Source organism: Atta colombica, unplaced genomic scaffold (genome assembly GCF_001594045.1).
Source record: "Atta colombica isolate Treedump-2 unplaced genomic scaffold, Acol1.0 scaffold166, whole genome shotgun sequence".
Taxonomy (NCBI): domain Eukaryota; kingdom Metazoa; phylum Arthropoda; class Insecta; order Hymenoptera; family Formicidae; genus Atta; species Atta colombica.
The window spans coordinates 887,324-914,524 of record NW_017259257.1 but is presented as its reverse complement, the minus strand read 5'-3'; the positions used below and the strand labels follow the sequence as shown (position 1 = coordinate 914,524).

The window sequence follows — 27,201 nt, the reverse complement described above, 5'->3', positions numbered from 1 at the left end:
AAAGTACAAGTGTGCCAACTTAAATAACAATGTTTAACAATTGATAATATCAAACAGAATATTATTCGCAAATATATTTATATATATTTATAATATATATATATATAAATACATAAAACGTAACACTGCTGCGGTTCGCGAAGGAATGCCCTACTAAAATAGGTATCCGCATTTTTTTTCTTTTATCTCCCCCTCCCCACTTTTCTTTCTTTCAAATTAGAAATGAAAGAGCGATACCTTGGCCGACCAAAATTAATCCGTCCAAGATAACGTCTAATCTCCCTTTCTTTTTTTTTTTTATTTAAAATGCACAAGTATGCAAACTTATGCCTTCGAAAATCACCAATCAATAACTATGATTAAATTGTACCTTGTGTGCAATCTTTGTCGACAAGTTAAGAATCAGTTTAATACGAGCCTTCCTCGAGCACGGAGAGGAGAAACATCCCGTTGTCAACGGGCGTGAATAAAGAGACGAAAAGGTTATATCAATATTAATTATCCTTCCTTATTTCTCTCTTCCTGTTTTTCTGAAATTGAATGTGCAGTTAAAACAGTAATAAGCATATATATTCGCGTAATGATTTTGATTGTACTAGGTACACCGGTCTTTCGCGAATATAATCTGCTGAGTCACGATAAAGAATTAAAATAAGGTTGTGTGCTTGACGAACGGATTACCGAACGTAGATTCTGCTTATAAGTATGTCACAGAGTTATCTTGCGATCTGCACTGTCCACTACGGCTATCGATGTAAGCCCTTTGTATTCGCCAATCGCAGCGATTGCAGCACCATCATCTTCGGAGGCTCCGTGGAGCACCTGGATCGGAAAAGAGGATTGTCGCGAATGGATCAGTGTGACGAGAAGAACAAGTCTGGTTCGCGGACAGAGCTGAATGAAGGCAGCGAGTGATCGGGGAAGTACAGTCTGCGGCGTCAATCATATGGTAGAAGATCGAAGATGGGTCGCTATTGATGATCGTATCGAAGAGAGCATTAACTTGTCGCGCGAAGAAGTTCGTTCATCCGTCCGAATGTCGAGAGAGATTGATCCGATTGGAGTAGGCAATAATCGGTGGCTAGCGCGGCCTCATAGAGCTGTTGAGGGGTTGCATGAGACCACCATTGATGTAACCGTGGTACGTAGTGTAAACAGCCGCCGGATTTTGTTGATGCGGGTCCTGCGGATATGGTGCTGGTACATTCACCACGCCGACTGGTAGCTGGCTCGCCTGATTCATAAAGCCACCAAGCTGCGCTGCTTGGTTCATATAACCGGTCGCTGGTTGCGCTACCCGGTAACTATACTGAGCGGCTGCCATGAGATTCGTATTGAGGGCAACATTCGGGCTGACGCGGCTCGCCGCACTTTGCATCTGTGGGCAGGTACCGCTCGGATCGAGAGTCTGCCGGTAGAGACTCTCGCTGGGATACGGCTGCGTGAGCGATGGCATATTGTTCGCGGACGAACGCGAGGTGGATCGGCTAGGCGGTCCGGGCGTGCCAGGAGGCACTGTGTTGACATTGTAACAATAATTTTTTGCATAACCCAAGGGTCCAACTTGAGGTGGCGTTGGTAGCTGCCGCGATGTCTGCGGTGGTGTCATAGTATGTGGGATGGGTGGCGGCGGCGTGAGGTTCATCGCCGGTGGCGGTGTGGGCGGTATCATTTCGAGACCGTTGGTCAATTGTTGCAATTTCGCCAGACTGCACGAATTGGTGGTTTGATGACTACCACCGGAAGTGGAGAGTGGAGTTGGCGCTGGGGTATGCGAATGTGGCGGCATCGGGGGATTTGTTTGTATATAGAAATTCGTGGCGGTGGTGCAAGGTGTCGGCGCACCGGAACGGCCGCTGCGATGTTGGATCACAGCATAGGTATTCTGTGGGAAACCTTGCGAACCCGCTACTGCCATGTAATTGCCTTGCGAAATCACTGCCATGTTGTGCGAATGCGCAGCGTGCGGGGTGTGCGAATGCGGATGTACTGCCGGTGGTACACTCATCGACGATGGCGATTGTTGATATTGCGGTGGCATCGCAATGTGCGCCGTGTGTGCCACGGATACATTGCTGTGACTGGTCTGCGACGTCACAGCGCTGTGCTGAGAAGTCTGGGTGGTATGAGCCGGTGGAGTGACTCGATGTGACCTACTACTCTGTTGCGTCGACCTGGATCTATGTGTGGTCTGTGAACCGCTGGCGCGCTTGCTATGTGATTGATGAGATTGAGTTTGCTGTTGTTGAGGCTGTGGCTGTTGCTGATGCGTAGATTGTTGTTGTTGTTGCGACTGCGCAGATTGAGATTGACTGTGCGCCATACTTTGACTCTGCGCTTGCTGTGCCAACGATAATTGCATCGGTTGTGGCGTATGTGATTGGGGCAACGGCTGAGGCGTATGGCTTGGTGGCAATGGTTGCGGACTCTGCGTAGGTATACTTTGCGGCGTGTGCGATTGTGGCATCGGTTGCGGCGTGTGGCTCTGCGGAAGTGGTTGTGGGCTCTGAGTCGGGATGCTCTGCGGAGTACGTGGTTGCTGAAGGGATTGCGGGGTATGTGGCTGATGCATCGGATGGATGCTCGGATGATGAGTCGGCGGTGTATGCTGCGGCATCGAGCAATCGGCGTATTGCACTTGCTGCGGCATATTCACTGACACCGATGACGTAACAGGCGTTGTAATCTGCATGGCGACTGAAATCGGTACGTTTGCAGGCGGCGGAATAGATGGTAAAGCACTGGGAGGTCTCTCCACGCTATTTTGCGATGCAAGATCACTGGCTATGGAAGTGGGCGATTCCAGGCCCAATTGACTCACATCCAGATCACACTGACTATAATGCAACGAGTGCACAGAATTAGTCGTCGAGTCCGGAGTGTAGACTCCCATAGATGGCAAATCTGGTTGCGACGGTGGTGTTCTCTTCACTGAGCCTGGATTCTCAAGATGCGGCGTGGTTTTACCGCTCTCAGGCGAATGCTGTTTCAGTTCCTCCGTTTGAGTTTGTAATTGCAAGGTTGTATCCTGTTCTACTGTGGGCAACGGTTTCTCCTGCGGCGTAAGAGGCTCGGCTTCTGATGTCACCACCGCGTTGATGAGAGTGTATGTGTCTTTCTTTTCTATGGGTAAAGGTTCCATTTTCGGTCGCGACAGATCAATCTTGACATCTTTCGGCATTTCGTTAACGAGTTCCTCTTTAAGTGGGCTATTGCTATCATCATCATCCTTCTTCAGCATAATGCTGCTCTCCGATTTTTCAACTTCCTCCTCTTTTGGTGAAACAACTGGTTCAGGTACTGATTTCGATGCCTCCGGACTGCAAACTGGGCGCTTGTCAATCTCGGAGTCCTTATCACATTCGTTTAAAGTTTCAGTCTGATCGTCGCCGACTGTTGGTGTTAAATCCGCTGCTTCCACTTTCTGCGAACTTTCGTCGTTGTCTTTCTCCTGAATCTTGTTATCCGCCTTCTCGTTCTCACACGATTCTTTCACGGGATTCTCCGTGCTGGGCGAGGCCAATTGCATTACTGGTTTAGGCGTTGGTGCAGTTATTTCTTCCTCTTCCCCTTCATCCTCATCGCCGCCCTCATATTCGCCGGAACTCGCAGATACTACTTCCGTTTCTGTGGGAACGGGCAAACCATTGTCCTCCGCGCTCTCCTCGCTCTTATTATCGCTGTTACCAGAGTGCTTCGTGGACGGTGACTCTGGCACAGATGGCTGTTTATCTCGAACGGGAGAGCTCTTCATCGATTCAGGCGGTGGAGACAATGAAGGTGGCGGTATCACAGGACTTTCGGCTCTATTCTTCGTGTTGGGAGATTCAGGCGTGAGTTGCGGCATCTTTAGAGCTTCCATCGTTTTACTTCTACTCCGCCTAGATAATGGAGAGTTCTTAATATCCCGCGCTTCCTCTTTACCATTACACTGCGTCGCATCCTCCAGAGCTTTCTTTTCTTTTGCCTGCAACTTAGTTTGTCTGCTGGTAACTTTCAACAAAATATCGTCCACTTTGCATTGTTTCTTTGCCAGTTTAGGTGGACTCGACACGGAATCTAACTTAGGAGGTGTTTTTCTAGTGTCCACCAAAGTTTCTTTCAGAGATTCTCTTTCTTTTGCTTTATTATCCCTCTCTTTTACTTTATTCTTTTCTTTCTCGCGTTCTCGTTCATTTTCTCGCTCTTTCTCCTTTTCCTTTTCTTTTTCTCTTAGAGATTCTCGCGTCCTTTTCCTACTACTGACTTCCACTTTTTCTTCCTCAGCCTCAATTTTCTCGGAATGTTTTCGTTTTCTTAAAGGTGTGATGATTGATTCGGACATAAGCGTCTTAGGTGGTCTGATCCTTCTTCTCGACATCGTCATTATTGGCGTTGATTTCGACGGTGTCGTCGGAGTTACATTTCTTGCCGAACCAAGGGCGCGCGCATTTCTTGGTGTAGACGTTGCATTTTTAGCGTCTGTTTCCACGCGAGAATCTTTTCGATTCTCTGTGCTCTCGATGTTACGGCTTTCCCTTATGGATTCTTTTGGTTCTCTCAACTCTTTCTTAATCTCCTTCGTATCTTTAACATCCTTCTCTTCTTTGGATACGTCCTTGTGAGATGCTGCAGTTTTTTGCGAAGCCTTCGGTTTCACAGATGTTGATTTCAAAGGTGTCGATTTCGAAGATGTTGATTTCAAAGGTGTCGATTTCAAAGGTGTTGATTTCCTTTGGCTTGCTCTTCTAGCCCGAGATTTCTTCTTTATCTTCACTCTTTGTATCTTCTCGACAACAGCTGGCATAGGTTTAGGCTCAACTGCAGGAGACATTTCCGAGCCAGTGTCACCGTTCTCCTCCTGGTTCTGATACGGATTAGGGATCTGCGTGACTAACGGTATCCATCTGAGACAGTCGGCGTCCAGTTTGATGCGCAAACTCTTTCGTACTTTCGCCATGTGAGCATCTACCTTGCTCCAATCGACTACCACAGCCACTTTACTAGTATTCACATCTCCTGGTAAATGAACCGACCTTATAAATCCAAGCAATTGCATTGCTGTGGCGATATCATGTGCTGATACGCCGGTTTCCTTCGTGATATCGCCCAGCTTGATCTCAGTATCGTTCCGATGCGTGTCCAGGTATTCGAGCACTACGCTTTTCCAGAAGGAATGATACGACACTCGACCGAGGTCCGAAAGCGGTTTCTCCGGTGTTCCCGGAAGGCCCTCGACCTTAGATAGCAGGTAACTGAATTCTATGAGAAACCTGCCAAAACCTTGTCGTTGATACTGCGGCAGAGTCATAATGCAAGATACGTTGTACCTTTGAGCCGGACAGTGTTTCTCCTTGCTAAAATAACCTACTAAATGACAGCCGTGTTTGTCGTTTTTGGTCATAGCATAAAAGAGAAACGGTTCGACGTCATAGTACAGAGTCTTGTGATCCAAAAATAATTTCGCCAGTAAACACAGATTTTGACAATATATTTTGTTTACGTTACCATCGATCTAAAATATAAAAATATTCTTTTTAGTTTCGTTAATGAAAGAAAAGCTGTAAAATATCTATTATAGTACGTACCTCAAATACGGATAATCCATCGCACCTATAAATTTCGGTGGCGGGTGGATGCCTCCACTGACACTTGTCCATGTGCCTGTCCAGCACAGCCCGGCTTTTTGTGTACTTAAGACAAAACTCGCAAAAGAACAATTTTGGTAATCGCGCATATTCTTGAGGAAACGGACTCGAATACCATGTCTCTACTTCATACCGACCGAATACTATCGCGGCAGGATTTCGTGGTGCGTTGCCGGATGCATTCGACGTGTTAATGCACAATGATTGTTCATTCTCGTCGTTGCTAACTGTCAGCCGAGCCCTCTCACGAGCCTCTTTGATGAGATCCACGTCTTTCTGTGTGACTCCTGGGGGTAAAGTTTGGGGTACAACTGGCTCTTCTGTAAAATGAAGAAAAATGATTACGAGTGTTAATTGAATTCGTTTAGCGACCTGTGCATTTTAATATTATCTTTCTTGAACAATATTTTCTTTTTTTTTTATTATAATCAATTTTATAAAAAAATCAGTCAATATTTAATCATTAATAATTACTTTACGTGATACTGCTACCTACAACTGTAATAGTTTATTGTATGAGAAAAAAATAGAAAAAATGATGTGTCAATGTAAAAGAAAGTTAACGAACGAATTCGTAAATAAGAAATGTTATGAATAAGACACGATAAGTTAAATACATCATATATGCGTAGTTTGAAAATATTATTTTTAAAGTATGTTGATGAAGAGCGCACTGATGCTGCACGTATCAAGATAAAAAATAAAATTACGTTAATATTATAACGACTTTATAATGACTTTTTCTAAATGTACAAAAAGTGAAGGCAATTTTGCTAATATTTATTAGTCGCGATTTAAATATTAATGATTTGAGTAAACTAGATATTCAAAATAACGGAGTATTAGTCACGTTCTGTTGGAGAAATCAGTTGGGGTCAAACATAAAAACAAAGCAAAATTAATCGAACGGCATAGCATGGTGATAATAGCGATCTAATGTAATATGACAAAAGAATGCGAATAATTCATTTGCCGTTAATAATGTGAGTAGTATCCAAAGCAAAGCTGTGGGTTAGATTAGTGGGATGTGTTGGCAGAGTATCAAAGTTGGCTCTTCGACGGCAGGAACTTTCTTGTCTTTTTTCGTGAACAGGTAAGGGGCGGTGGTATATAACAGTGCCTGCTAAGTGTCAGCAGCAGCAGGTAGGCTCCAGTGAATGGTACAAGAGAGCGGCTGAGTAAAATAAGCCACCCAGTGCCGTATTTTTCTTCAGTGCCTGGAAATTATACCTCGGTTTTTGTACAAGGAGGGGAAGAAAAGACAACAAATCGATCACGTAGCGTTTGATTAAGCATTGCACAGTACATAAAATGAGTTTCATCTTACATAAAATGTGCAAAGACTGATCACGTGTATGTATTTTCTTGAAAAACAAAATTTCGTAACGTCTCTGTAAATTAACTTGCCGAAATTCAACAAGAGGACTTGTTTTGCGCGATTGAGGTCAGAAATCGTGTAAGCTATAATATAAATCGGTCAATTACTCAAAATAAAGAATAGAATCGAAATGTTACAATGAAAAATTAAGGTTTCTCTGTAAAAGTGCGAATGTTATATGTACATGATGTGATACGTTGCAGATGCGACTATTATATATCCTGAATAAGTATCCTGAAAAATGATGACTAAATTTAAAATAATAAATATAGGATGAAGGCCTCTACAAAAGGACGTATTCTTTAAAATTGTTTTAGTATTTCTTGATTTGATAGCCATTTCCAAATGTAGCATGGACAAAGGAAAAAAATGCCAGAGCCAAATAATAATATGATTAATAACATGCAATAACCACAATAGTATCCACAGTGTAAAACAAATGAAAATGAATTCTTTATAAATTCTTCTAATAGAATCTAATGTATGTATCTCCTAATTATTATATTTCTGTACATTTCCTGCAATAAATATACACATTATCATTGGTTTTACACTATGTAGCAGATTAACATCCTGTCAAGAAACCTGATTGTTCGCAATTTGTTTTTAAGATCAATCATATTAAGTTGTAATTAAATTTTTTATATATATAAAATATTTTTTTAATTGAACATGTCTCTAGGTAATTTTTATATCTTTACTACACATCAGAACAATCACGTTATCTTGAAAAAAAGTTATGGTTATCAAACGCACGGTCATTAACACCACACTCATCATAACACCACACCGCCAACACATCCACGTGATCGTGAGCTAGGATTAGATTAGAAGGAAGTCTTCATTGCGACATTTTTTAGGGTGCATCGAGGTTAGGAACTTGTGAACGGGTGGGGTAGACTCTTACCCTTCCTGATGGAGCAGGGTGTCGCGCGGGGTGTCGTGGTGGTGTTGGTGGTGGTGGCGCTAGTACAGGTTCGTGGATTGGATTTTGGATTGGGATTTGACTTGATAGGATCAAAACCGAGGCCTGAGAATTTCCCAACGGCGGGTACAGGGTGGCGTATATTCGTATCCGAAACCATTTGTTTTTTTCGTGACTGTTGTTGTTGTTCATGTTTCGATGATGGCGATGATGGATCCGCGGCGCATTTTACAAGTGACGGTGCGTCTCGCATCAATTTTCTCCTCTCATGTTCGTGTCTTTTACTATTCACTGCAGTTTTTACCAGACCCGAGGGCGTCATTCTCGGTAGTTTCTCATTAAACAAACTTAACATACTCTCGTCAGAAGGTACAAAGATACCGGGCTTCGGTAATCTCGATATCTCAAAAGTAACTTCAGTCTTTTTGCGATCCTTGAGTTTACTCGTGCCAGTCGAATCGTCTAGTTTGTTTCTCTGTGTTCCTTTCGGAATTTTGTTCGTTTTAACAGTATCTTCTACGTTAGGCCTTTTTCTTCGGTCTGGAGCATAATTCGGTGCCGGTGCACCAGCCGATCTTGCCCTGCTATTTGCGGATGCTGAAAAAAAGTGACTCAAGCCATCAAAGAGACCTCTCAATTGGCCGCTTCCGGGCTTGACTTTATTATCCATGCTTGCAACGCCGGTGGCATTGCGTTCGGATTTGTCTTTCTTTTTATTATCTGATAGTGAACTGATAGTGGCTGGCTGTTGTATGTGTAAGCCAAAGGTCGGCGTATCGCCCACATTGAGTTTAGGTAAAGACACGCCAAAAGTGTTGGTAATATTACTGAAGAAAGGCGAGTCTACGTTCAGCTTTGCTGCGGCAGCGGCAAAGCCCCACGGCTTGTCCTCATCGAGGTCACAAGCGAATGGCGCCTTCGTCTTAGGAGAATTAATTCTCCCATCTTGGACGTCGTCCGACGAAGAGGAATCGCTGCTCTCGCTCGAGCTATTGTCTTCTTCATTGTCCTCATCATCATCTTCATCGCTACTGTTACTGCCCTCTGAACTCTCACTACTATTATCAGCCTCGCTGCTGCTGCTGCTGCTGCTGCTGCTACTAGATACGCGCGACGTTCCGATTTTCTTCGGGTTCGCGGCACCGCCCCGAGTTGACCTAATGTTAACATTCCGCGAGGGTCTAGATTTATCACCGCCCCCCACCCGCTTCAATTTATTGTGCTCAGCATTAAATGCGCTCAATCTAAAGAATTTTTGTTTCTCCTTAGAAATCCTGTCGTTCTTTTCCTCGAGCAGCCTACCCTGGCCTGCGAGTGGGGTGGGGGGTTGTGGTAAAGGAGAGGAAATCATAGGTGGTTGACGAGGGGAGACAACACCCGCATTACCGTCCGAGCTGCTGTCAACCTGAGCCACTACCGCATTGCTTTTCTTGCCTGGAGTTGTGTTCGCCAAGCTCTTTCTGGATACCATCGATCTGTAAAGAAATAACCAACAATATGTATATTAATCCTGTCATATAAAATCATATTACAATATTGTATTTTTTATCTCAAAGTCGAAAATATTACTTGTCACGAGGCAATATGAGTGAAAGAGAGCATTTGTTAATCAAATACATATAAACTATACACACTTTCGATTCTCGCGTAACTTGCTGAGCCTTTTCCTCGCGCTAGTCGGCGTGTCATCGATCGAATTCGCATCTTGAGCCTTGCCTCGTTTACCATCTTCCTTGGTGACCGGCGTGTGTGCTGTTTGACAATGCCGACATTTCCAGGGTGCTTTGATTTTTTTATCAAGGGCAGGCTCGATGCAAGCGGGATGGTAACACTTGACGCAATCGGCGCACTTGACGAGATAATTTTGCGACTCCCGTTCTAGCTCGCAGCCGGCACAGGTTGGCGAACAACCGTCGCAGGACCAAGTTATACCTCGATCGACGAGTATCGAAAGCTCCGGTGGCGCACAAGAATTATGTAGAGCCGCACCACAAACGCAGCACCTGCTTAATTTTTCGTTGGCGTTCCGCTTGCTATTATTGTTGTTACCAGCCATTGTGGCGCCGAGGCACTCTCTGCATATTGGCAAAGGAGCCGGCAACTACAAGAAACGAACAGAAATCGATAAATCGATAAAGTAAAAATATCCAAATAAAAGTATCTAAGTAATTATAACATAACATAGCGTACAATATTAGAATTTATAGAATTTATGTTATTTTCAGCTTTATGTATACACACCCACACCCACACCCACACACACACACACACACACACACACACACACACACACACGCGCGCGCGCGCGCGCGCGCGCGCGTAAAATTGATATTATGTTATTGAGAATTTTTCTTGTCATCTGGAAGAGGAAAATCCTATAAAATATAAATTTAAACAGTGAAACTTCCGTAGCCTTCACACGCCAGCTGCATATCAGCCTTCACATATCGGCGGCTCGATACCATCTATCATTGCGTATTGCATATATAAAAGACGAGTGAGTCCCGGCGCGGAACATAATTATTCATTTAGATGGCAGTAACGCAGAAATACTGGCTAGACACGACGGTCTCTTATGCTTCAGAAGGGTGCATCTTATTAAGAGCGTGTTGCGCCAACCATGCAGCGTTTCTTTCAAAATTATCGCTACGCAGGTAGCGATAATTTTGAAAGAAACGCTCATTCACACACAAAAATTCTTTACATTCAAGGAAGTATTCTGTAATATTCTCGCGTTTTAATCCTATGTTTTAGTCCTATATTTAGAATTATTTCTAAGCTTGCAACAAATTGGTTATTCATATTATATATGTATAATTAAATATATAAATTTAATACAATTAAATTAAAATTAGTCATAATACGTATAAGATAAACCAATATTAAAATCAATATTAAAAGAATCAATATTAAAATGCCCCTTAGCTTCCAAAAATTTAAAGAAATATTTAACTTGTTAATATATTGTGAATTTTGATTCTTCAAAGGATAAAGAAAATTTTCCATCTCTCAACAAACAAATAAACTCTCTTTGAAAAAGGTTTCGTAGAGTAATATTTTTTTTAAACGTTTGCTCGTTATAAAGGAGAGGCAGTAATCTGATGCAAATGCACGTACAGGGCTGTTGTTTTCTTTAGTTAAGAAGACGGAACGAAATTAGAGAGAAAGTGTATGCGGGCAAACACAGCCTCCGTTTCTCGCACCAGCCGCTGCGACCTGTTGCGCGATTGGACGACTCGCTGTATCGGCGCTTTTACGCGTGCATCCGCAAATGCTTCACGCGCCAACGTCGTCCGTTAATTTCATTCCGCATCGAAGTCGCGCAAAACATACTTCAGGTTATCGCGATTCAGAGCAGTATTATTTTATCGTGTGTTACAAACATCGACCCGATGGACATTCAAATTAGTTTAATCGCGAAACAAGGACCAACAATTTTATTTCTCTTCTAAAATCACATGTCTTTAAATGTGAACAATAAGACCGAAGCACAGAAGATCTTTTATTTCATGGAAAGAAAGGAAATGAAGAACTTCAATTAATTCATTTTCTTATGTATTATGCAAGATTTTGTGTTCCCACAATAGAAACTGTTCACTTCAAAATTATTTTTTTCATCTCGCTATTTATCAGGTAGGACATCCGTCATGAAAGTCTTGATATGCATATTTCTACGAATTTAATTTAATCTCGGTTCGGTATTATCAAGAGCTTGATAGTAATACATTTCAGAATATTTCCTCGATGACTTATAATATGAGAAATCGTAGAGTCTAAGGTCCAGTTTCTCCAATAGTAAGATTAATTTTAATCTCGATTTAACTTACTGTTTATGTTTATCTAATGATACTTTCTATTAATGCAGATTAACTTTAATCTCAGTTCAATTTATTCTTTATCTTCTTCTAATCCTCAGAACTAGAAAAACATAAAGAGATAGTTGCGTTAGAATTAAACTACACCGAATTAAAATTAAACTATATTGATAGAAACGGGCATGATTTTTAGAATTAGAAATAGATAGAATTAAATTAAGTAAATTGAATCAAGATTAAAGTTAATATTACATTGATGGAGGCGAGCTTAAATAAACAAAATTCTATTTCATTGGATCACTAAGAATCAATGACTTTCTAAGAGGTATTTAGGTTCTCTATTCTATAATTCATAATGACATAACGTTACATTGTCGTTGTACAAGTGTTGTACATGATAAAAAAAGCTACGAAACAATAATATAACAATAGCATTAACTGTCGTTAACAGTTACAGAATAGAGGCCTTAATTCGGACTCGGACGACGGGTTTATTTTTTTCCGTACAGGCTGACGAGGGCTGACGTCGCTGACGAGCGTCGCGATCGACCCGGGCGGCGGGTCTCGCCCGCTGCAGTGTAATTTTCAAAATGGTCGTTCTCGCAAAACAGCGCGCGGTCAACGATCGATCGTCTCAGCGGCCGGCGATTTGCGGTGTAACGACGAGGCAGCGGGGAAAAAAAAGCGCGGGAAATGAACCGCCGAGCGTACGGCGCCTATGGTTCAACCCCCGCGCGCCAGGGGTAACCCACCCACCTGATGCACGATGGGGACGATGGGGACGTATATCGGTGGGATCCGCGTCGGCGCGCCGCGATTTTTCGCGCTCGAAACACGATGGGAGAAAGAAAGGGAGCGCGATTCCGCGGTGGAGGATCAATAAAAGAGAAACGTTATACAAAACGAGTCCGCCGGAAGTCGTCCGAGATAGCCCATCGTCCCGTCCCGGCGCGATCTCGACCTTTCCGCCTCCCCTTCCCGCCCGTTCTCCAGCTATCCTCTCCCCTCACCGCGCAATCGTCCCACTCCAGCGATCGCCAACCGACATTCCCAACATCGCCGGAACGTGGGCACTACGGCGTGACCCGGCGCAATACTTTTCCAGCTTTGAATGTTCTCGTTTGCGCGCGAACCGAGCGACGCGTAACGCGAGTGACGCGGTGGGAAGAGATTCACGATTAGATTCGACGAGTACGCCAATGTCATCTATGTACGCTTCTCATCCTCAATCTGATTTGAACAGTTTACTCCGATTATTCGAAGGAATTTTGTGTTGATCGCGTAAACAATTTGTCACTGGTTTATAAATCGTACTAAACTTAGATTAATCTCAGGTCAATTTACTTTGTCTTTTTCTAATCCTAAAAAAAAGATAAACAGTGAGTTAAACTTTATTAGAGATTAATCAGTAATATTGGAACCAATATTATTGATCTTAGAGATTTAAAAACTGGAATGCAAAACGTCAAAATCTTACAGAATCACCAGAGAATTTGATAAATGCCTGCGTCCGTATTAGCGATATTTATTTGATGATGAATTATTCTATATTACATTCTGATTATCTCATTGCGATAACGTCGCTCGGTTGCGATCACAACACAACATCGAGGAAGCTAAATTTACTCGAGTATTTGAGGGTATTCGGTTTATTATATGTTCGAGCTATAAAATCGTAAAAAATATTCATAAAACTGTTGCTGCGATTTATGATATCAAAAATAAAATCATAATTATACGAAGCTAAGAACCTAAATTAATAAGTTATTATTTCCTTCTAGCTGGTACTAATGTCAAGTAAATTCAATCGGAATTAACTCTTTTACCTAACTTTAACCTTAACTGAAATTATTCTCCAAGAATCCTAGGATTAATAGTTCTGTTATACAATTCTGAAATAAATTGTTAAGTAAATTGTTTAATTAGATTATGAATAATTTCAGTTAGTGATTAGACCATGGATATAGAATATATATATAATAGACTAAGCATTACAATAGTCAAACGCGCAGTAAAAATACTGCTGTAAAAATACTATATAGAAGACCTGTTTGTTTTGTTTTACATCTCATTGATAATTTTGTCTCCCGCTGGAATTTAATCACCAAAGAGATGCCAACAAGAGAGATAAAACAGAAAGTACTACCTCTCATTCTACAGCAGGCATGCATTTGACTGCTCCATTCTGTCTGTTCGCGTTGCTTAAGATTCCCCAAAATTTTTATACTTAAAATGAGATAAATATATTATATATTCGAGTATTAAAGAGAGAGAAAGCAAAGATGCTGAGTGCAAAAAGTGCAAACAACGCAAACAGGTTTTATGTATTGCTAGATTAGATAGAAAAGAATCATTCATGCAAGAAACCAGCGTTATCCAATGTTTATGAAAAACTTTCCATCTTCTAATAGATCGTATCGTCAGAGAATACGTAGAGTATAGAGAGCTATAAAGCTGTAATTCAGCCGACATCTCCGTCGGTAATTTTGGCGAGTCACAAGACGTGTTTTCCACAGAATGACTCATTATCGAATGCACGACTTATAAGCTAGTCGAAGTGACTCACCTTGGGTACGGGCGGTTCCCCGCCATCGCTGTATCTTTTGCCATGTGGCCTGTCCGTTTGTCGAAAGAGCTTGCCATCTTGAACTACTAGTCCTCGTTCAACAGCTCGCTTGGCGGAAAGTTTGAGGGAGATTCTAAGATCACCCTCGGCATTCTCCTCGACGGCATGACTCTGCCTAATATATCTCTCAAGACTTCTCAAGCTCGATCCGTCGCGTTCGCCGAGTTCGCGTACAGCCTTGCTCAAGATCTTGCTGAGATCTGCTGATTTGGTGACCGTGAGCTTCTTGGATTGGACAATACCTGGATCCTTATACGAGGATTGACCCTTGTTGAAAATTTTGAGTACATCGCCGCGCTTGACAGCGATTTCCAAGTGTTCGGCGATATCCTCCTCGTGATAATAATGATGCTGGCGTATAGCGTGACATATTCGCTCGACGCTCGGTCGCTGTTTCTGACTGCGTATCTTTCGGATCGCATCTAGAAACCAGGTTGACCATGTCTCGGGCGTCTCGGGCTCGTCCATCGCGTCTCCGTCGGCGGCGCGAACGGCGCGGACGGCGACGACGACGACGTCGTCGACGAAGACGAAGTCACGGCCGGTGCTTCCTTTTCCCCCCTTCCTCCTCCTCCTTCTGCCGATAGGCGACGTCGTGATGAACAGCAGATGTTTACATTCTGTTGCAACTCTTCGGTTTCTTCGTCTTGGATGCTAAGCCCCTCACGACTTCCTCACGTTCTCACCGCAAGCTATTGCGCTGACCCTGAAACAAGAGCACGGTTGAATGGGGTTGCAGAAGTGCGTGGGAGTCTGCTGAGTTTCGGCCGCCGGCTTTAAACGATTTTTCCGATATGCCGCACCATAAGATGTATCTGACGTCCTCTATCTCGTCGAAAGCCATCAGGTGACTGGCATATAAGTACATCGTGCAAGAAATTGATCGAATTACCGTTTACCGTAAAAGATATTTATTCAGAGGGATAAAAGCAGGATTGTAATTAAGCTATATGTGCAGTGTAATTTCAGTAAATTTTATTTTTGACCGATAATCTATGTAAAGCGGACTTCTTGGACCTCCAAGGAGGATTCAATCATGCAAAACGATTATTGCGGATATGAAGATTCATTTTCAGAACAAGCAAAGATCCACTTGTTGAGTCAATGTTGATCAATTAAAATACTATATGTCACTAAAATTCTGTCATATATAATAATAGACTTAATTACATTAACACTAGAAATATGAAAAATATTATTGACCATTTTTTTTTCAAATTAATATTATATCTTTTGTGTAAAACATAAAATTCTGAAAATTTTTGACTTTTCAATAATCATGTCCTTTATATTGATAAAATATTTGATTTTCATCACTTTTTTTATTTTCACGCAAGTTTATTCATTTGATTCTTTTAGTGAATAAGAAACGTTAGTATTTCTAGCATTAACAAGTTTTGTTTAGATACAATTCTGCGTTTTATTATCTGCAATGTGAGCTTTGTGTTAAATTAACACAAAAATTTGAGTTCGAAAAATGTGTTAAAATCAACACAAATTTTCCAATTATGTAGCAGTTGTTTTTTTACTAGCGCTTTGAAAAACATGTGGTAGTCAACGTGTTAACAAGAATATTACGCGCTTGTTCAATTAGACTCGCGCTCCATTATCGAGAGCGCGCGTGAAGATCATCCTCGCGTGCTCGCAGAACTTGCCAGAATTATACCGGCTTCGGGATTTATTCAGCGCGTCTTTGTTCGCCACTAACACGGCGTTATACAACACCGCGTTCGATTCTACGATCGGGTCATGCGATTTTCGACTCCGGTCGTAAACGACTGTCCAGTTTCCCTCTGAGCGATGAACTTTCTCCTGCGCGCGCGAAACTCACACGTGCGTGCATGCGTGCATACACGTGGCAACGAACACACACGAGTGGTTCGGAGCAAATATTTAAAATCGCCATGCCCCGAGCGGGTATTGCGCAACGCGCAAACAGCTCACAGGCGCGCGCGGTTTATTAAAGTCGGTCGCGTGAATACGCTGAAACGCACGGCGGTGATCGGTGATCTACAGGACCATGACACAACAATAAGAATAGAGTAAATATATCGATTGATCCACCTGAGATAACCTTCCCGCCAAGAAGTTCTGAAGCTCCAAGGCTGTAGAATACGATATCTCAGATCTGAACTTTTTCACACGTACAGATTTGATCGCTTTCAAGAATCTCTCTTCTTGAATGTCGAAGAGATCATCATTTTCTTTTAAATCAATAAATAATAATAATAATAATACACTGTCAATAATAAATAATGAGTTCATTTATCATTTTAGTCGTCTTTATTTCTTCTTGTTTATTATTATTTTAACATCTCAAGTTTTTATTTTTTCGTGTTCCTTTAAACTTACATGGTTCAGTAAAAAAAGCAGCTCTGCAACTGTTGCAAATTTTTTATAATTCTGTACAATGTTTCAAATTAATGATCAATTTAATTGTGACATTATTATTTTAGTTTGAATTTATTTGATTGTATTTATATGATTGCATTTCAATATTTTCAAGTCCAACAGTAAATGGCGCGTAGTTTCATTATATTGAAAGATCTATTTAAAATTTAGATATAAAAATATTATTGAACATCAAGATCTAACTTCGATTGTATATATAAATATTGAGATGATAAAAGAATGGCAACAAGAAAGAATAAAGAGAATAATAAACAATTGAAGAAATAAAAATGACCAAAATAAGAAATAAACTTATTATTTATTATTGGCAATGTTTGTAATAGTTTTAAGCTACTTCTAGCATATCCAGCTCTTTTTCTCAAAACTGATAAATGTATCACAGAAATAATAGTTTATAAAAATAAATACTCAATTAATTTCTCAACAAATACATGTCCAGTAATATGCCTATCTAAATTATTTGCTGATATATATATTTATCTTATTTTTGCTCTAATTCTCTTATGCTTGAAATTAATTTCAAAGAACTAAGTGAGCATTACAATATCTCAAAGTAAGATACATTATAACATTTCGAAGGAAGTCTCAGTGTCAGATAAAAGACACAGCGATCCGGAAAAGGATAAACTTCTCAGGCTAAACTTTTGAAGATCCAAGAAGTACTTCTTATAACCTTCTTCAAAACGTTGCGTCGACAAAATTAGTTGACTGCTGAACTTTCGGAAATAAAAAAAAAAGGAAATAGAAAAAGAGAAGGTCGAATGACTCTCGTTAGCTTCGAGAATCTCTGCCATAATCTGCTATGACTTAAGCGTGAGAAACAATGCGCTTAATGGTCACGTGGCCTAAATGTTCCTAATAGAACAACATGTACGGCGTTTATTTAATGCGCACGGGATACACAAAGTGTAATTCTCCAGTAAGCATAGCGGAAAGTTTGACCGTAGGTCGGTCGAGAGATCCATTGTTCGAGAGGAGACAAAGACCACCCACCGTTTTCATGCAATATCCATATCGCATAAGTATGCTTCGATCGCTGACGGAAATCGCGTTAAAAGATCATGTTCACTTCACAATTGGATAACAGCCACTCACAATCCGGAATTACACACCTTTTACCTATAGATACTCCCCTATTTATGTCGTTAGGTAACTGAATCCATAATCTGATTAACTACCCCGCTCAAAAGTACCTTTTCTAAAATTGTAAATAAGAAGATTAAGTGATTTGCATACCTTTAACGAACAGCTGGCTGTGTTCAGCGGAAAAAGTATTTCAACAATCGTTGTCAGATTCTTTAATATGATTTTTGATATATAAATCTTGTGAGGAACTATAAGGGCAAGACAAATCATATTAAAGAATTTGACAACAGTTGCAAAATTGCTAAACACAGCCACTGTATCTTGACATTTTTTTAATTTTTTGAAATAAATCTCACTCCAAAAAATTTAGAGAGTAAGAAAAAAACAATATACTAATTCATTTTTCGATTCGTGAATCAAATTGACAACAGAAATGTTGGACATCTAAGTAATTTTTTTAAGGTCAACAATAGGTCATCTACAAGATTCTGATGGAAATTTCCAAAATAAACGGCATGTATCAGAATTGGTTAAATATTAACGGACATGAAAGTTCGACAGAAAATGTTTCCAACACCGCGAGCGCGAAAAGGATTAATTGTGCTATAATTAAACGACAGATGTAGTCGCGATACGAGTTGACCTAGGCCAGTGATAATAAATACAGACGGTTTAGCGCCGACATTCGTCGAGGAAGGCGAAAGAAAAAAAGAGACGCCACGGGACTTCCAGCAAAACCGGCTTCGTTAGAAAGCCCTCGCTACCGGGATATTTCTCACCACGTGACACTTTTTTTTATTCTCAAAAGATGTCTATACGATCTTCAGAGCCGGTCCATTTCCCGCCAAAACTTCACCAACTTTTGACAACCAGTCCTGTCGACTGTTCACGTTCGACTGTTCTCGAAACGATAAAATAAGGCACACATAATGCACTACTCCGCAGGATTCTTTTTAACCCTGAATAACCGGAAGATGACTACTTTGAAAGGATTCGTTGAAGGATTCTAAAAACTCGCTCCGACATGAATGAAACATTCTTTAGGAAATTCGTATTAACTCTTCTATTGATGCTTTCATTTTTTCATTTTACAAAAAAATGCTCTAAAATATAAAAATGAAAACAAGATAAAATCTGTACAAAACAGTTTTTTGTTGTTGAAGAATGGAACTTTTTAAAAATCATAACAAAATTCGCATAAAAGTATGAAGATTTTTGAATTATAATTTGAGATAGAGAGAGAGAGAGAGAGAGAGAGAAAGAGAACCTAAAATAAAAATTAAGAGAAATCCTATTTTCAAAGCGTCTTAGTATTTGAATATTTCGTGATGTGAATTTATATACGTTTCTAATTCTATAAGCTGTGATCAAAATATCTTTCAGTCTCAAAACGCAATTATAAACAGAACTAATAATGTCACATATTAAATTGACAAATAATTTAATAATATTGATGCTTAGGCATCTTATAAGAATATTAACAAAATTAAAAAACTTCAACGATTTAAAATTCGATATAGATATTTAAGGTTGAGAAAAAAATTGCTATTTCAAAAAATATTAGTTGACTCAACTAAATATAACAGTCACGGGCTGTTAAGCAAACATTTGTTAATCCATATAAATAACATGTTTTATAAATGTTAAATGATTTAAATTACAAGATTCTGTTAACCTAAATATATAAATATTTGAATTAAATAAATAATCACTACAAATTAAACACATTTAGTCAAATTAACAATTTTTTTTCTCAATATACATTGACAGAAAGATTAATATATAAGAATGACAGCTTTTTTTCACAAGTCAAGTACATTGGGCGTAATAATGAATGAAACTCGCGATTCCAAAATTATGTACATTTTTTTGTAAATAAATTCAATTTAATATCCGAGCTGTTCAGCAAATTCTATTATAAAGCGATACTTAAAGAGAAAAAAGGAGACCAGTTACGCGTTAAAAATGTAAATATATAGTCATATTATTATCGCCGGAAGAATGACGCGACATGACGCAATTCGGCGGTGCACTCCAAGGCTCCCGTTGCATCGACGTCGATTAGCGCTAACTTCTATTATCTCAGTTTCGTCGCTATATTTCAAGATACAGTCGCTATAAGATACTATCGAGAGAAAAAAAATAACGAGTCATTGTCTGCGTTTATCAGAAAAAATAGCTTTGCAATTGTTTTAAAATTCTTCAGTACAATTCTTATCCTTAGTTCATCACTGAATCTAAATATATAAACCAATCATATTAAAGAATCTCACAACAGTTGCAAAGTAGCAGCTAAATGTAATCATTAATTTATATTTCAGTAATATTTACTATACTAATGCTTGCAATCGCAACGAAGCAAATCTCGCTTATCTGGCTCATGAAAGTTGTCGTATCACATTGCGTGTATCGGCTCTAGAGATTAAATCATAATTTCTGGAAAGGAGAAACGCAACTGAGAAATTGGAAACTTCTCGAATATAGACGGCGGAATGCACAGGTCAAAAAAAGAAACATACGTCGAGCAGCCGTCGACAGAAACGATCCTCGACTTTGCGCGTTGCACGCTGAAACGTCAATGGAACGCCGCGTGTTTATCGCAGTTTTATCATGCGGCTTCAATGAGAGATACCATAGTACTCGCATCTTTACTACGTGGCACGAAACTTTTAATATTCCATTGACGAGCACAGTTCTTTCCGCGGGACGGAGGAAAGGATGAAATTTTCTACGAATGGCGACACACTTTCGGAGCGAGGTAACTCGCGAAAACCACCTCGCGTGCGTTTCTCGCGAAATGTTGCGAGAGAGATCGCTACGGTGATATTCTTTCAGGAAAAATAAAGGGCAAAGCTGAAAATTTTAAGACTTTATTCCTCGATATATCCAAACTATTATAGTTTGTGACTGTCAGAAATGTGCGCAATAAATTTCTGAATTTTTTTACGCAATATATCTTAGACAACTCCTAGAAGTAAAGTACAAGTCATCATAACATTAAAATGACGTCACACACAAAATAGGTACAACTTTTGACTGTTAAAAGTCACTTTTCAATCATAACATAATTGTCACTTTGCTGTGTTTGGGCTAATATTGCACTTGCACGAAACTAAATTTGTCGGTTATTCTTACATAAAAATTTATCCTTTGATTGGAATGTTAATTTATTGGAAAGAAATTTCCGGTATACTACAATAAAGGACAGAACTGAGTTTTGAAAAAAATACATAAATTTAAAGAACTTCAGGTACCTGAAAAGAATGAAGGTCTATTCTTTACAATAAAGAACGTATGGCCACCGTGAAGATCGTGGAAGAGATGGAAAATTCCACACAGTAGAATCTGGTATTACTGAAATTTCTGATTAGAAATGGATAAACTAGAATTTTCTAATTGAATCTTTCATAATTATAGTGAAATAACCAGAATGCTAGTTAAATTCTAGTTAGAATTCCGCGCAAATCATACGATAAAAGTGACCAGCATGACAATTTCAGCCAATTCGATCGAAGTCTTTTTCTCCGACACGCAACTCGGAGGGAAATCTATATGCCTTCGATTTTCGACGAGAGCCAGTTCTCCGATGAATGTGCGAAAATAATCGCGATGCTTCGTGGCGACGGAAACGCGGCGGAACAGCATAAAGGACGCTTCCAAACCTGTTTCGAGCATCCGGAACCTCGAATGGAAAAATTATTTCCTTGAAACGCGTAAGATTCAGTAGTAGGTAAGCCTTCCGTAGATGAATTAAGGATCGATCATTGCAGGACAAACAATGAAAGAAGGGATCACAGAGAGAGAGAGAGAGAGAGAGAGAGGGGGGGGGGGGGGGGGGGGGGAGGGGAGGGGATAGAAAGCGATGAAGGAAGGAGGCCGCGACGCACATTTCGCTCTCCTCTCCGCCGTCTTTCTCCGCTCGCGCGCGCGGCTATCTTATTAGGCGAAATGAAATACCGGCTGAACGAACGAACACGTCCGTCTGTTTGTCCGCTGTTCGTCCGGTTAAAATGATGGGGCCGAGGGCGAAGAGAGGCCGCCGGCTGCGCGTGTTTGTCGGGGCCCCTCTCACTCGACGAACAAACGAACGAACGAACGAAACGAGCGTGTGAGCGAGCGAGCGGACGAGCGAGCGACGGCGGCCGAAGGTGAGGACGCGGAGAAGAGTGGAGACAGAGAGAGAAAGAGGAAGAGGGAGAGAGAGAACGAGCCAGCTGCCGTCGCTACCGAGGAGCGGTTTGTCGTCAACGACCCTAACTGCTGCCGCTCGTCGCTCGGCGAAGCGTACACGCGCGAGAAACGTAAGCGTTCGCCGTTGTTCGTCTCGGCGAAGCGATTGGAGGCGAAAAGGCAGAAAAAGAGAGATGTGGCCGAGAGAGAGAGAGAAAGAGGCGAGGAGACAAAAACGAATGGACGGATAGATGGACGAACGAATGGACGGATGGGCAAGCGGGTGGATGAGCGAGCGAGCGAGCAAGCAATCGATCGGTCGGACGGTCGACCCTGGCGAGACGCAAATTGGCGCGCGACGGAAAATCGCGGGAACGCGATAAAAGCGAGATTGTAGGAATCGCGCGGGTCACCGCGACTCGCCGCCGAGCGTTGAACGGCACTTCGCCGTCCGACGGGTAGCCATTTTGAGCGACTTTTCTCGCATGGGATGTTCACGGCAAGCTATATCCGCGCAAAATGACCTCCGCAATCGAACGGATGATGCGCGAACAACGTCCGGGCATTCGACAGCGACAGTCGGTGACTATCTCGTTGCCGACGGCCGTCGCCGAGCGACGTGACAGACTTCCGACGAGCTGAGAGTCATGAATTGATCGAGATTCGGATGACGCAGACGAGTAAATGCCTCGACTGGACGTCGTGCCGATTGCCGACAGACGTGGTACTCGCTCCGACGATGTCCGCGCGACGTCGAGGCGGACAGACCGGAGCGTGCGGGAACGTTGAGATTCGTGCGATGGGCAGCCATTTTGAGGCCAGAGGAGTCGGACGGGCTGCTTCTCGGGTTCCGTTCCGCTCCGTCCGCGAAGCACTCTCGCGCGCCGTCCAGGCGTTTCCGACGTACGCGCGTGTCCTTTTCCTCCACCGCCATCGCTGTCGCCGTTGCGGTCTCCTCCTCGCGATCGTCTCGTTTCCCCGCGCGGTTCTGGCACGGCCCGTGGAAAAAAACGTTCCGATATCGCGACGTACGATACCTCGTACGTCGGAACAAGATGCAGGGAATATCCCGATACTCCGAGTTCTTCCTTCTCTTCCCATCGTATCGCACCTTCTCGCGCTGCTAAACGAGACCCATAGGCGGCTTCGCGACGACATCGTTCCCGGTCCCCGTATGCATCGTACGAGTGACGACGGCGACGGCGACAACGGCGCGTGGTTTTTCCACGCACGTAAGATCGGCCGCGACGGCCTGGGAAAGCGGGCAGACGTTTACCTGTATGCGACGATCCCATTGATATATCCAAATAATACGAGGCGATCGCAGGTTCACCGGATTCTACCGTAACACGAGATACGTAATCACGATCACCAATTATCTCGCGACAACGGCGTCACATTTCACACAAATCAACAAAGGTTACCCACTTGACAAAGATGGCGGTCGCGCGGGGGTTACACACTACGCGCACGCGGTGGGGAGTGCACTGCGCGCACACCGTCGCGCTCCTCCGGCTCGCGACGGCGGAAGCACGAAACACCGAAACGCCGTAAGCGGCACGCGTTCCCGTCTGTTCCCCCGTCGGCCAATCCCAATGCGGCGTCTCACTCGACACACACCACGATGTATGTACTCATGTATTCGCACACCACGCGCTCTTGCCAGCAATGCCAGCTCTACGGTGTGATCACATGGCGTCGTACCGAGTCCAACCGAGTCCGAGATCCGACTCCGAACTCCGACTGTCCGACTCCGATCCGAATGCGTGACGTATGTGTTGCGCGCGCGCGCGCGTGCGCACACATGAAAGGACGAATGCACGTATATTACGTCGCGAGATGTCGTGTGTTATTAATGCGTGCATATGCTCCGACCGCGAGTAGCGTTCTCGTGCGATCGGGTACGTTAATAGTCCGATTGTTACGACCTGAGAAATTACAGGAGACAAGTTAGTCTTTCTCGGCGCTAATCTAACCTTACCCGCGGACGATATTATGCTCCAAACCACGTGCCAGACTGGCAAACTCACGATGACGTAATATCTATTCGACATCGAGGAAGAAAGGATATGAGGAGAAGGGGAGAAAAGATTGATGATTATTTCATATAATATGTATACATCATAGACCTAGCATTGTGTCCGTAGATTGAAGCTGAAAGTTGACAACTTAAAAAGCCATTGGGTTTTATAGAAGTGATAATAATATCACAGGACATTATCATAACTTTATTTGTCTCTTAATCAGGGAACAGATCAAGGCAAGAAAAAGTTAAAACGATTTTATTTATGTGAACGTCATGAAAGTTAAAAATAATGATTTTTTTACTATAAAATTTGACTATTTAATTGAATAAAAATTAAATCATTTTGATTTTTTTATTAACTTTTGTGTGTTCCTTGAAGAGATATAAGTTTATTTTTTAATAACAAATGATGATATGATGAAACATTCTTAAATGCATCTAAGGTGTAGATGAACAATGAAAGTTTAGCTGAAAAAAATACATCTTGAGACAAGATGAGAAACTGAATATCAATTTATTTTATATATAGGGCATATATTAGAAATGCTTTTATTTAAAACATAGTTTTTGCAATACAAGTGTATTTTGTATTTCAGCAGTGCAAATTACGTATCTTGTATTAAAATCAAAAGATTGAAATAAAGTTTTATAATTTAAGTAATAAAATTGATTGTCAATTATAGTATTTGAAATACAAAATACAAAGCACTTTCATGTTCTCTGCTGAAACACAAAATACAATTGTCTTACAAATACTATTTTTCAAAAAAAAATATTTCAAATACATATCCAATCCTGTTTATATATTTATAAACTTATTTACTGCCAATTTTCAGCTTTATTTCGTACTATATAAATATAATAAAAGCATAGAAATGCTTGGTCTGCAATACATTGTTGAACTGTTCATATAGATAGAATACAAGAGACTGTTTTAACAATGAAAGCATGAAACTTTGTAAGATTCTACTGTTATAACTATTGTAGGATTCTTTAATGCAATTGATTCTTGCAGTTAGTTCCTCAATCAAATGTATACACTAATTTTAAATGTATAAATTAATCACGATAACTGCGTGCAACAGAAAAAGCAACTTTATAACTATCGTAAAATTCTTTAATATGGTTGGTTTATACCATTTATACATTTAAATTCAGTGAGGAACGGCAAGCCCAATCAAAGAATTTTGCAACAGTGCGAAGCTGCTTTTTCTGCTGAACACAACTATTAAAGAATCTTACAATACAATTGCAAAATTATTTTTTTCTGCTGAAAGCAGCAATATTCAAAGGTTCATTCGCGTCGCATGCTCAAACATGCTCCGTTGAAGCATGCGACGCGGACAAACCTTAAGACAATAATTCCGTAAAGCATCACGTGGATCAAGAAATAAATTATTAGGAAAAAAACATGATTTACATTATCTCTTCGCAAAAAAGAATAACACTGATGCACTCACAAGGATATTTCAGTATACAGCTCTCGATGTCCTTTATTTTTCCAGACAAACTTTCACACACACGCACGTGCAAATGGAAAAACATGAAACATCTCGAATGTCGAACAGAGAAAGATCCGTAGGCCGGTTGCGAGATGCACTTGACATGCGCCCGACTGTACTGCACAAACACACTGTGGTCGGTCACATGTACCACGTATACATGTATGTGTATGTACTCATTTACAAAAAAGTTGCAACACTTTTTTTCTCGAACTCGCCCTTGCTCGTAGAGCAGTTGAATGTAAATTATTAGATTCAATATAAGTAAGAATCAATCGCTCGATGAAGACTGCATTCCGAAAGCCTGCATCGAAAAAGAAAGTGTTGCAATCTTTTAGTTGCTTTTAGTAAAGGACTGTACATGCAACGCAGCGGTATATGTATGCACCGCGCGCGAAATACGAATCTGTACGAATTCACGTGTGCGTGTGCGTGAACTCACGTATCGCGCGCGATATTTTAATGGCGATACCGCGTGAAGAAAAGGAGACCCATTTCGCGCGGCACAATGGCCGCTTCTCGATCAAGGCGATCACAGGCATGCATCCGATGACCAGACGACTCCGATGAATTCGATGCAATGCAATTGAGAGAACCGGGAGAACCATCGCGAACGACGCTAACAAGACGCGACAGAGATGTACTCTGTCTGATGTCTGAACTCATTGGAGATAATTGTTCCCTCTTTTTTTTCTCGGCTGCGATGCACCCTCCCTGCACTTCTCTCGTTTAAAATTCAGAAGGTTAATATTAAACTTGTTCTTTTTTAGCTTTTTACATGGTTCACATCTTTCCTCTCCATATTGCAGAATAAAAGACGAAGAATGAACTGTCCAAGTTCAGCTAAAACAATAGGCCCATTTCATTTGTCGAAATTGAAAAATTTTTCAGTTGCATCAATTGACTACAAAATAAGTTCTTGAATTTTCAGGAATATTCTATCTCGTAGACAGTCAATCAACATACTTAAGAAATTTGTCGTACGACAAATGAATTATTAGTTTAATGGCTGCATTCCTCAGCAGAGAAAATAGTTTTGCAATTGTTGTAAAAGTCTTTAATATAATTGGATATATTTAGATTCAATGAGGAAATAAGGGAAAGATCAATCATATTAAAGAATTTTTAAAACAACAATTGCAAAGCTGTTTTTTCTGCTGAACACAAACAAATATTGCTATCGAGAGTGATTCACTTGCACACTGCCAATCACAGCACTTCTGTGAAGGGTTTTTTATTTTTTTTTTTCTAGCGCTGTGATTGGCTTGTGCGTAATTGCCTCGTGTGTAATTGATATATTAGGTGTACAACTTTGTTTCCGCCGTTTTCCTACTAAGATGGCTTTAGCGGTAAGTGGTGGTCGAAATAAATAGATCATAGACGTCGTACAACTTGGGCATCTGTCAACATAACCCCATAGAAACATTAGTCGATTTGTGTCTGCAACATAAAGTTATTCTCGATTGAAAATGTCAGTTTACGAGCTAAATTCTCATCATTTGCGGGAGGTTTTAATTTTTTGCTTCAATATGAAGAAATCTGCGGCTGAGGCTCATCGAATGCTCTCAAATACTTATGGTGAGGCCGCTATTAATGAAAGAACGTGTCATGAGTGGTTTCAACGCTTCAAAAAC

General features: G+C 41.2%; 1 protein-coding gene across 4 annotated transcripts; it reads right to left on the bottom strand.

Moving 5' to 3' along the window:
* Positions 1-944: 944 nt before the first annotated feature.
* LOC108686230 (histone acetyltransferase KAT6A) lies at positions 945-25,577 on the bottom strand. 4 transcript variants are annotated; one of them, XM_018191410.1, is made up of 6 exons: positions 25,526-25,577; positions 14,312-15,077; positions 9,565-10,031; positions 7,913-9,405; positions 5,568-5,947; positions 945-5,494 (listed from the first exon to the last, which is right to left on the bottom strand). In XM_018191410.1, the coding sequence occupies exons 2-6, from the start codon at positions 14,837-14,839 to the stop codon at positions 1,082-1,084; spliced, it is 7,281 nt and encodes a 2,426-aa protein (XP_018046899.1). In that variant the 5' UTR covers positions 14,840-15,077; positions 25,526-25,577; the 3' UTR covers positions 945-1,081. The 4 variants fall into 4 exon arrangements, with proteins under 4 accessions (XP_018046899.1, XP_018046900.1, XP_018046898.1 ...); XM_018191411.1 differs by lacking the exon at positions 25,526-25,577 and adding an exon at positions 24,021-24,040; XM_018191409.1 differs by lacking the exon at positions 25,526-25,577 and adding an exon at positions 23,316-23,682.
* Positions 25,578-27,201: the final 1,624 nt, after the last annotated feature.

Excerpts from the sequence above, each read along its gene's own strand:
- LOC108686230 (XM_018191410.1), bottom strand. The coding sequence starts at position 14,839 with ATGGACGAGCCCGAGACGCCCGAGACATGGTCAACCTGGTTTCTAGAT. Across the intron at positions 10,032-14,311 it reads GGGAACCGCCCGTACCCAAG|TTGCCGGCTCCTTTGCCAAT; the intron begins GTGAGTCACTTC and ends CGTTTCTTGTAG. Across the intron at positions 5,495-5,567 it reads ATGGATTATCCGTATTTGAG|ATCGATGGTAACGTAAACAA; the intron begins GTACGTACTATA and ends TTTATATTTTAG.